General features: G+C 43.4%; 1 protein-coding gene across 2 annotated transcripts in view; it reads left to right on the forward strand.

Annotated features, from left to right (window-relative positions):
- CYYR1 (cysteine and tyrosine rich 1) overlaps positions 1 to 6,867 on the forward strand; it is a 77,179-nt gene extending 70,312 nt beyond the window's left edge. Inside the window, exons 3-4 of one of the 2 annotated variants that reach the window (XM_077807273.1) lie at positions 2,668 to 2,831; positions 6,734 to 6,867. In XM_077807273.1, coding sequence (XP_077663399.1) covers positions 2,668 to 2,831; positions 6,734 to 6,867 — 298 coding nt within the window. The remainder of the gene's footprint in view (positions 1 to 2,667; positions 2,832 to 6,733) is intronic. The other variant, XM_077807274.1, reaches the window with a different exon arrangement.
- The last annotated feature ends 5,232 nt before the right edge of the window (positions 6,868 to 12,099 follow it).

Here is a 12,099-nt window from a genome sequence, read left to right on the forward strand (position 1 = left end):
TGGGAGCCTGCTTTCAAGCAGGCAGAGTGGGGACTTGAATCTGGGTCTCCCACATCCTGAGCAAGAACTCTCAACCAGAGGTGGGCAAACTACAGCCCGTGGGCCACATCCGGCCTGCGGGACCATCCTACCTGACCCTTAAGCTCCTGGCTGGGGAAGCTAGCCCCCACCTCCTCCCCCGCTGTCCCCCCTTCCGCACAGGAACGCCACCGTGTGGCTAGCACAGCTGGCTCTGGCCAGGCAGCAGGGCTGCAGGCTCCTGCTGCTCTGAGCTGCATGGTGTGGGGGTTGGATAAGGGGCAGGAGGGGGACAGGGGGTGGTTGGATGGGGCAGAGGTTCTGGGGTGGGGCGGTCAGGGGACGGGGAACAGGGAGCAGTTGGATGGAGCAGACGGCGGACAGGGAACAGGGCGGGTTTGGATAGGGGATGGGGTCCCGGCAGGGCTGGCTCCAGGCACCAGCGAAGGAAGCAGGTGCCTGGGGTGGCCAATAGAAAGGGGCGGCACGTCCACGTCTTTGGTGGCGGGTCCTTCACTCCCTCTCTCCCTCTTTGGCAGCAAGTCCTTCACTCCCTCTCTCCCTCTTCGGCGGCGGGTCCTGCTTCTTTTTTTTTTTTTTTCTTTGCCACTTGGGGCGGCAAAAAAGCTGGAGCCAGCCCTGGGTCCCAGGGGACCTGTCAGGGGGCAGGGGTGTGGAGAGCGGTCCAGGCAGTCAGGGAACAGGGAGCAGGGGGGGGTTGAATAGGGGGTGGGATCCTGGGAGGGGGCAGTCTGGGGACAAGGAGCGGTGGGGGGTTGGATGGGTCAGGGGTTCTGAGGGGGCAGTCAGGGGGCGGGAAGTGGGGGGGCAGATAGGGGCAGGGGGCAGGTTGTTTGTGGAGGCACAGCCCTCCCTCCCCAGCCCCCCATACAGTTTCGCAACTCCAGTGTGGCCCTCAGGCCAAAAAGTTTGCCCACCCCTGCTCTAAATGCTGGGCTATAAGGAGGTGCCACCACTGTTTTTTCTGAGAAAGGGCTGGCTTAGGTGCTTACCATCAGGAGAGGGTTCACATCTGTTATTCCTGAGGGGAGTCAGGCATCTAACTCCCTTTGAGGGCATAAGCATTTCCTTCTGGCTAGCCTAGGCTCTTCAGTGTGATGGCCTCTGTGAATCCCATTCTTAGGCACCTGAGTCTCCCCCTTCACTGTATAAAGAGCCTGGATGCCTCACTTGGGGCTGATGATTCCCTTGGGCACAAAACACTGAGCCTAAGTCCCTTTTGTGGATCTAGAGAGGCCCCTGGACCCATATTTAGACACCTGAATAGATGGTCTGATTTTCAGAAGTGTTAGGCTCTTGCAGTTACCATTGACTTCCACTGAAGCGGCTGGGCACTCACTGTTTTAAAATGCATTCCAGGGCTGACTTTTGTATATGAAAACCAACACATTATAAACCCTGTTTTATTTATAACTTTCAGGTTTTCGCAATGCTTTCTTTATTCTCTACATTGCAAGATATCCTATTGTAGCTTATTTGTTATTGAACAAAGTATCAAATTAGAAGACATAAAACATACGTAACAGTATCTACAAGGTTGCTATCTAGAATCCTGCTTTGAAAGTAAAATGATGCACAGAATACAAATATTCAGTAAACCATGTTTTCTCTTTATAAAAGTCACGACTATCAATACTATCTCACACACTGTGCATGCTTCACTGACTGCACAGATTTCAGAGTAACAGCCGTGTTAGTGTGTATTCGCAAAAAGAAAAGGAGTACTTGTGGCACCTTTAGAGACTAACCAATTTATTTGAGCATAAGCTTTCGTGAGCTTCACTTCATCGAATGCACTGACCGAGCCTAGGGTGTATCATAAGGGCTAATTTTGGTCCTCAATATCAGGAGCTCTTTATGTATATCTAAAAGAAAAATTTTGACCCAAAGTGTAAGTGCAACAGGGCTTCCTTCTTCCAAATGGTTTGGAACTACAGTCTGATTAATCACTTTGGGAAAAAGGTGACTGGAGTAAATTGAGCCCCTATAACTGTTGTGTTTTGTTTTAATCATTGTGCAAGTATACATGCTGGATGCACCAGAAGATGTGGGAAAGAATGACCAAATTGAATTTGCTTCTTATTGTTCACAATAGAGAAGGTTCTCCTAAATCTGTGGGCCAAGAGTTGGATAGGTACACAATTCTGCATACTAAAAAAACTTCATGACCCAAAATATAGCAAAGACAAGAACAATGCAAAGGGAAACATACCATGCAAGCAGCTTGGGATGCCCTTAGAAGTACTATGGACTTTACCTTTTTCTAAAGAAAAAAGAATGGTGATACCTTCTAGGGGGGAAACTGCATAATGAGGAGGAGGAGAACTTGTCCTGCACAATATTTAAAAGTCATTTATGTATGCCCTGGAATGAGACAATTTAACATATAGTAAATCGAAAGAATGACCTGGCTCAATGTTCTAGGTAACTTTGAATGAACTGTCTCATTTTGTGTGTGTGTCTGGGATCTTCATGTTTGTTTAGATGCTGTGATGGGTTGATTTATGTGGTATTTGCAATAATCAATACGCATTTTTGTTTAAAATGAGGAACACTGAAGAGGAAAGGATTTCTTTTTTTAAACTGCCTTTGACTGAAACTCACTGCATATTTCCTCTTACATTTCAGAGGCACAGCAATAGCAGGGATTGTATTTGGTATTGTATTTATAATGGGAGTGATTGCCGGTGTCACCATCTGTATCTGCATGTGCATGAAGAACAACCGTGGGACTCGAGTAGGGGTCATCAGAACTACACACATCAACACCATCAGCACCTATCCAGGTGAGGGTGCTAAGTTACTCCTTCATAAGATTGCCAAAGAATTCCATAGGACATGTTCATAATAGATCTGTATTCTTTAATCATTATGATTTCATAGCAGTGACGATTTTAGTGGGGGTTCATGGAGTCAATTTTACACACAGAAATCATGACACACACACTCCCCCACCCCACTAATGCCGCAAACCTGAGTGGTGCTGAAACCCTGGCCACCCCATTGCAACACCCAGAACAGGGAGCCAAGCCCATCCCCCCCAGGACAAGATCTCCCACTACAGGTTGAGTGTGGGCCAGGCTCACTCTCCAACACCTCCCTCCCCATCTTCAGGCCTCCCATCCAGGCCAGGATTAGGGGTGTCGGGGTCGCAGGTCAGTGCCTCTCCTGACTACAATAAGAAGAGTTTAGTTAAGTGCAGCCATTAAATGGGGAGGTTACATCCACTCTTGGTTTATAGTAAGTAAAATAAAGCCATAAAGATGTCAACAAAGGGTAGCTGTTCCCAATAACTGAGGGCATGTCTACGCTGCAATTAAAACTGGTCCATGTCAATGGACTCAGGCTCGCAGGGCTGTTTAATTGCCTGCAGCCTGAGCTGTTATACCCTTCCACCTCTCAAGATCCCATGGCCCAGGCTCCAGCCTGAGCCCAAATGTCTACACTACAATTAAACAGCCCCACGAGCCTGAGTCAGTTAAGATGGGCCAGCCATGGGAGTCCAATTGCAGTGTAGACGTACCCTAAGATACTTCAAAAACTACTCCAGAGCAGTGTAAAGTGCACCCTGCCATTCCATCAAATGTTCAAGAGTTGGGTAGGTGTGGTTTCAGTGCTTGGGGAAGGTCTATACAATGGAAAGGAAGTGTTTATCTAAATAATTTAATAGTATCTGCATCTCAAGCTTCTGGAAACCCAACATATTGCAGATTGGCCAGATTCACAACTGCAAGGGGTTTTGGAAGAGGAAATCTCGATGTGGATCGTCTTGCATAGTTCTACCCAGCTCATATCAGGGGGCAGATTTTGCTGAGCCACATCTCCCTCTGAAGGTTTTCCTCAGCTACACTCCCCACAAAGTTCATTCCCCAGACCTTCTCTTGTAAGCTCCTTGGAGCTGAAATTGTGTCTCCTCTTGCTTCTCTGAAGCATGTAGAACTCTTCTGAATGCTTAGTAAAGAATAATACACTTAATTTCAAACACATGAACATTAATATTAAAATATATACTTCATTTCCAAGTTACAAGCTACATAGTCAATCCCTAAAATACTGTGATGGTTTGCTATGGAAAATACAAATACTACTAAACTAAATATATTCTGGTTTTCCACCATCCAGCCCTTTCTTAATGGCTTTGTGTCACATAAGGAATAATCATGGTGGCAGGGCATGCAAGGCAATCAGTTGTCTATCATGTTGGTTTCATGTCAGTGAAGCCAGGGCATTTGATAACCACCAACCCCATTTATGGGGGTATGTTCCAATATCAGAAATGAATACCTGCGATACAATAAGGCTGAAAAACAGCACAAGAAGTCATGACATAAAGAGAAAGAGCGAGATCTTGTTATATTGTCTCAGGAGGATGTGACAGTACCATGCAGTTGGTTTTCCATATACCAAATTAGGGAAATTGCTTTGGTGAATAATTTTTTAAGGACAGGTCTTTTTAAAAAAACAAAACAAAAAAAAACAAAAAAAAACTGAGGTATAAGTAGGAGATTGGCCAGGTCCTGTAAGTAAAATCTTGTGGCATGGAAACAGTAGAATCACATAAAGTACACTGAAGAGCCCATTCCTGGAACATCTTATGTGCCTCCTGCAAATTCCAGGGGTGGGAGGAGAGGGCTCTTAACACTTGGCAGGATTAGGTCCTTAATGCTAGGAGCTGTCTGTGAAAATGAATCAGGGCTTATAAAATATTATTAAGTGTTTGTATTCACATGCTAAGAGGCAATCTCTGCACCAAAGAGCTTACAGCCTAAAAAAAATAACCGTTGTATTTTTTATCAGTTGTATGACCTAGGCTTGTGGCCTATTTTATGCTCTAATTTTAGCAACTTTATTGAAATTGCCCTGATAAGGGTTTTGTGTTACACATTTTACAAACAGTAAAATCAGTCGTGCTGCACTACAGGAATTCCCCCTTGCCTTAAAAATGGGATTCCGTACCATACTGGGGTTCAGCAGCAAAGATAATGCCACTCCAGACTATACTATGTTTGCCTGACAATCTCCTCATTTCACTACGGAGTTAGTATTTGCACATGTGTCCGTATTGCAGTCTCCTGTACTCAATGTATCTATCCTCCCCCTCACTCCCATACTTGCCAGCTGCACGAAACTTAGCTATAATCACCCTCATTATAGCAACATTGCTTTGCATGACATAGAGAGTTGAGTAATAAAGAGCACTATAGGACTCACTAGGATTCTCAATCATGAATTACGAACGAGCAAAGTTAGTATGCAAAAACAAAATGGACATCTCTAGACATCTCTTCTCGCTGTGTTTCATCCTTATCCATTCATCTCCAGCAGGAGGCATTTTAGCTCTCCATTTTCCCTATCCCTGGTATGAACATCCTTTCAGCGGGAGGCTCTGTACTTCAGAAGAAGCAGTTTTTGGAGGATGGAGCAGGCTCTGAGAAACTATTTCTCCCACCCTAGCTAGGAGCTGTCTTTGATATAGGTGGCAAGCTATGGAAATTTTTTCTTCTGCCTCAACCTCAGCTCTGAGTAGATTTTGGGGAAGCGCCATTATCTCTCCTTTACACTAGGATCTGAGTTTTCCCTGCAGGAAGGGGCTTGAGGGGGCTCAGGGCTGGGGCAAAGGGTTGGGGTGCGGGGGTGAGAGCTGCGGGGTGGGACTGGAATTGAGGGGTTCAGGGTATAGGAGGGAGCTCTGGGTTGGGGCAGGGTGTTGCGGTGTGGGAGGGGGTCAGGCCTGAGGCAGGGGATTGGGGCACGGGCTTACCTTGGATGGCTCCTGGTCAGTGGTGCAGCGGGGGTGCTAAGGTAGGCTTCCTGCCTGTCCTGGCACCGTGGACTGCGCTGCGCCCTGGAAGTGGCCAGCAGCAAGTCCGGCTCCTAGGTGAAGGTGCACAAGTGGCTCCACGTGGCTCTCGCCCACAGGCACCACCACCCCGAGCTCCAATTGGCTGGGAACCCTCCAATGGGAGTTTAGAGCTGGTGCTCGGGGCAGGGACAGCGTGCAGAGCCCTATGGCCCCCCTGCCTAGGAGCCAGACCTGCTGCTGGCCTCTTCCGGGGCACAGCGCAGTGTCAGAACAGGTAGGGACTAGCATGCCTTAGCCAGGCATCACCACCTACAGGACTTTTAACGGCCTGATCGGCGATGTTTACCAGAACCGTCACGACCCAGTGCCTTACATTCCGCGACCCAGTACTGGGTTGCGACCCACAGTTTGAAAACCACTGCACTAGGGCATAGACTGTGTCTTTCTGTATATTTGCATAGCACAATGGGGCCTTGACACCAGTTGGGATTTTTGGATGCTATCATGATATAAATAATAATAAGAGCTTCAGATTTATACTTGCTGGGTTAGACCCTGTTCTGTAGGATTAACAGCAGATAGAGCTGGTTGGAAGGGACAAAATTGTGAACAATTTTAATAGAATTTTCAAAAACTTCCAGCCAGCAAATCTCTTACCATATATTCCCTGTTAGATAGCATTATCACATATAAGACCAAAGCCTAAAGTTCTTACTCAGTTTTCATTCTGTCTTATTCAGCTAAAGTCTTGAGAAACACTTAAGAGAAGACCTCAGGCTTTGTCCCACAATGTGTAGAGCTCTTTGCTACTGGAAACCTTCCCCACCTAAATCATATTGATTTGATTAAATTATACTTTTCAAACTAATTCTTCTTCTCTTTCACTTTCAGTGGCTCCTCCACCTTATAGTTATGAATATGAGATGGAATACCCAGCAGACCTACCTCCACCTTACACTCCAACTCCACAGACTTCAATACAATATCCGCCACCTCCTCCTTACCCTGGATATTCAGGGAAATAATTAACTGGCTTTAAAGAGATATAAAGTGCCTGTTGAATCAGCCAGCACATTACGGACAGATATTGTTGGCTCAGGAGCAAATAGAATGGGGCCTACATCCACATATACTGCCTGGGGTAGTGTAACGGGGGACAGTTGCTGAGGCTCAGGATGACTTCTAAAGGATGAAGAAAAGTATAGTCCATCCCAGATCACTGTAATTCACAAATAAACTGAAGCACAATAGAAGAAACAGCTACTAGGACTTACAGCCTAGCCAACAGTGTTTAGCATCATCCACAATTCTGCTGACTTTCTTTAGCAACTTGTTAAAGTGAACTGGAATATTATTTTTCCAATTAAAGGAATGTATGATAAAAATGGTTAATAAGTTTCCTCTTCAGAGCATGAGATACAGCAGCTGGGGTCTATTCTGGGAGGAAAATTCCAACTGTTGTCTACAAACCTGTATCATATCTTTCCTTGAAGTGGTGTGGATAAGGAAGAACAAGAAAGACGGAAGCTACTTATTAACTTCCATTCCAAATAGGAATACCAGATATGTGTACAGCATAGCAGTATTTAGGATCTGATAGGTATACTGCAAATAAGAATTTTATTAGTCATTCAATAGCCAAAATATGACCGATGTAACTACTTTTGACCAAAATGCAGGCTATTTTAAGTGCCTACTTTTAAGAAGATTAAGCCTGGTTTATAGCCTGTAATCTAAGCATACAGAATGTTTTTGTATGTAGATTTCACTATAAATTATAGACATATCTTTTTTTATGGATTTAAATACTGTATACAGATTTTTAGGTCACTAGATAATACTTTAATTTTGAAAGTAAATATAGATTCAGCAAAATCCTGAAATAGTTTTGGAGGGAAAAAACCCAAGGTTATTAAGGCTCCATAGATTTTTTTTTTTCCTGCAGTTTGATTTCTGATTAAACTGTATGAAGATCAGTAGTTATTTTAATTGGACATTTGTTCTCACAAGTTAATAGTCAACATAAAGGAAGATGCATGCAGAGGGACTGTAAACATTGCTGTCAACAGGGAAGATAGGGGAATGAGTCATCTTGGTTATTTAAATGTGATTGGGCTCCATAGATTGAAAGGGAGATCAGAGTTGGATTTACCATCCTGTTTAAGAACTGCACACACAAATAGGGGTATATGCAATTCTGTCCTCTTCTCTTCTCTTTCAGAATCATTTTTCAGGCATTGTTGGTGAGTGTCCTTCATTAGAGGGTTGTTGGAACAAAAACACCAACATGGATTTTTATATTTTAACTTACTATTGTGTAACATTTACAGATGTTGTATGGGCTTTGTATGGCTTCCTTCCTTATTTGTATGCTCCACAACTTATGTAAAAGGTAGAAGAGGAAAAATGATGTAACATATCAAGAAGTTATGGTGACCAGAATTCACAAAGCTGTGGAAACAGCCTTTTTTATGCATATAAACTCCAGGTTAATCATGATTCTTAAGGCTCAGAATGTGTTTGTTTAAAAACTAGCACATAGCCCTCAGCTGGAAACTTTCATGGGCATTCAATGTATTACAAATTAAAAAGAAAGATGATTCTCTGAGGACCTGAACCAAAGCCTACTGAAGTCACTAGAAAGACTCCCATGACATTACTGGGCTTTGAATTAGGTCCCAAATGAGGAGCACTTGAGGTGTTTAGGCCCTGATTCAGTAAGGTTTTTAGTGCTAGTGTAGTTTTAAGTACATGAATGATCTCATAGACTTCAGTGGGAGTACTCACATGCTTACAGGTATTTGCAAGCTTAAATACCTTGTTGAATCCAGGCCTTAATAACTATCTTTGCTAGTATTTTGGAGTAGCATTTGTCCCTTCCAGTATGGGCAGTTTTACCCTCCTGAAAAGTCCACCTGGAGGCATAAAAAACCTTTATTCTCAACAAAATGTGTTTAAAAGGGCTGTTACGTGGTCTTTGGCCAAACCGAGCATTGTGTAAAGAACTCAAACTTCTTAATCTATTCAGAACCAATGGGACTATCCCGCAGAACTTGGTTATAGTGAGTTTCATAGTGCCTTCAACAAAGAATGGAGATTTTATTATTCCTTTTGGTGCTTTGCACTTTAATCCAAAATTATCTGATTTTTAATAATCACATTATTAATAATGTGATAAGGGAGTAATAAGGGTGTGTCACATTAGCCATTAATATGGCTGCTCACAAGGGACAGGCAGCTGTTCATAGATAGAGCCTAAAATATACTTGACAGTAGGAGTCCTGATTATAATATTTTGGCTTCCCCTACTCATGACCATCTGTTAGGATGATGTCATGTCTGCCAATATACCAGTCTCAGCCAGTGGTCAGCCTGCATAACAGAGCAAGCATCATATTCTCTGCATGAAGTCCCTCCTCTCCCATAGCAGTGCCACATTAGTAACCCATGCCTTTTTACAGCTGATCACACCTGATGATGCTTTTTATGCCAAAATAATTACCCTTGGGAGAGGAAGGTACGAATGAAGTGAGTACTTTTCCTTCCCTCGTTTCTGGATTTTCTGCTCTGTAACAATGTACCTGCATACAAAAATACATCTCAGAGAGCAGTTTTGCAGTTCTATTTTTATTTAATGACCTCATGCTACTTTGTACATTTAACCTCTTACAGTTTCCTGAACAGAAAAGGGAAATATGAATGTCTCATAGGTCATAAATCTTCCCTCATCATGAAGATCTCTCTCATAGTGACATTAGTCAGATCAAGTAATCATAGAATCATAGAATATCAGGGTTGGAAGGGACCCCAGAAGGTCATCTAGTCCAACCCCCTGCTCGAAGCAGGACCAATTCCCAGTTAAATCATCCCAGCCAGGGCTTTGTCAAGCCTGACCTTAAAAACCTCTAAGGAAGGAGATTCTACCACCTCCCTAGGTAACGCATTCCAGTGTTTCACCACCCTCATAGTGAAAAAGTTTTTCCTAATATCCAATCTAAACCTCCCCCACTGCAACTTGAGACCATTACTCCTCGTTCTGTCATCTGCTACCATTGAGAACAGTCTAGAGCCATCCTCTTTGGAACCCCCTTTGAGGTAGTTGAAAGCAGCTATCAAATCCCCCCTCATTCTTCTCTTCTGCAGACTAAACAATCCCAGCTCCCTCAGCCTCTCCTCATAAGTCATGTGTTCTAGACCCCTAATCGTTTTTGTTGCCCTTCGCTGGACTCTCTCCAATTTATCCACAGTAATAAAGCACATCTCTTATGGGAAGAGGCATTTCTGGTAATTAGTGAGAAATCACTGGTCAAGAGACCCACAGTTTAAGTCACAGCTTTGAGATTGCACATCGCTGATGGTATCATGTTGTAAAGATGGTCCTGGTGGATTAGGTGTCTAGATTACATAAGTAGCTCATGTATTCAGGAGGACAGTCTTAGAAATTCATTTTAGCATCTCACAGAAATAAGCATCCTTTTGTTTGATGGGACCCCAGTAAGAGAGAGCCTTGGGGTGCACACTTTGTACATTAATTTTCTCAAAAAACTTTTGGGCCATATCAGAGGATGATTCAATGTCTCATAACTGATTTACAATATCCCTTGCCCTGGCTGATCGCAGAATGAAGCATAAGACTGTTCCATTCCTGCAAGTCAGCTGGAATTTTGTCACTTAAGGAGTATACATCAAGCCCTATCAAAGTAGATGATGATGTAGCTATTGTGACAGGGTCAGGCCAGATGGCTTCAGGAGAGTGATAGAAGGCAGATATATTAGCCCCAGGTTGAGTAGGTCCCTTTTCCCTTGGTAAGGCAACAGGGAAGGTTCCAGAACAATCAGGAACTTTCTGGAAACAATTAAGACAGCCAGGCAGATTAGAACACCTGCAGCCAATCACGAAGCTGCTAGAATCAATTAAGGCTGGCTAATCAGGGCACCTGAGTTTAAAAATGACCTCACTTCAGTTTGTGGCGTGTGTGTGAGGAGCTCAGAGCAAGAGGTACTAGGAGCTAAGAGTGAGAATGTGTACTGTTGGAGGACTGAGGAGTACAAGCATTATCAGACACCAGGAGGAAGGTCCTGTGGTGAGGATAAAGAAGGTGTTGGGAGGAGGCCATGGGGAAGTAGCCCAGGGAGTTGTAGCTGTCACACAGCTGTTCCAGGAGGCACTCTAGACAGCTGCATTCCACAGGGCCCTGGGCTGGAACCCAGAGTAGAGGGCGGGCCTGGGTTCCTCCCAACTCCTGGTCAGACACAGGAGGAGTTGGCCTGGGCTGTGGGTTCACGAAAACGGCCAAACTGAGGGCTGCCATGAATCTCTGAGGCAAGCAAATCCGCCAATAAGTGCAAGACCCACCAAGTTAGAGGAGGAACTTTGTCACACTATATACAATTGAGTACTTTCAGAGTGTTTGAGAAGAGTTTAAATAGAAACAGCCTTCTTAAAGCAAACTGAGGTACATGTTCAATGCAAGCAGATGAAAGAAAGTTTGGAGGGTTTATTAAATTTAAGCAACATGGCAAAGAAACAGTTGCTGCATAACAAGAAAGAAGAGTTTCACCATCTTAAATAGGCACAGAGTTAAATTTAGTTGAATTCAGAACTTCTGGCTGAGTAGCACTTATTAAAGGTCTTATCAGTTGGATCAGTGCTTCATCTTCATACAGAGTAAGCAACTCACAAACAGGTATCTCTGTAGAGACCATTCTGCTCCCAGAGTATATTCTAGCAATTTCAAGAGAAATCTATTTAAGCATTAATGACCTATTTGGGGGATTTTACAGTTAGGTAATGATCAGTTAGAGGAGTTAAAAGGTCAAGGCAAAGCCATAGGAAGTTAAATGTACTAGACTATCATTACTTAAATAACATACTCCAATTAATAGATTATTAGTGGTAATATAAACTTTTATTAATGAAAAATTAAAGGATTTACTCTTTTAATGTTGATTAGTTTGAAAGCGTAATAGGGAATGTTTAGCAATTTTAGCAAATCTGGAGGCCAGATTCTCAATAATGCCACAATACAAAGACAATAATGCTTCATAAATCAAGTAAGTCGATAGTAACAGTGTTCTATTTTAAAAATACATCCTTCCAATTTAAGGCTAATATTTCCAAGACCTTTTGTTAAACCACAGCAATATTTTTATGGATTGGGATAGTTCATAAGGGCTAGTGGTCATGTATTAGAATAATAATAATTAATAGCATTTTACATTTCTATAGAAGCTTTCATTCTAAAGGATCCCTGAAA

Source organism: Eretmochelys imbricata, chromosome 1 (genome assembly GCF_965152235.1).
Source record: "Eretmochelys imbricata isolate rEreImb1 chromosome 1, rEreImb1.hap1, whole genome shotgun sequence".
Classification (NCBI taxonomy): Eukaryota; Metazoa; Chordata; order Testudines; family Cheloniidae; genus Eretmochelys; species Eretmochelys imbricata.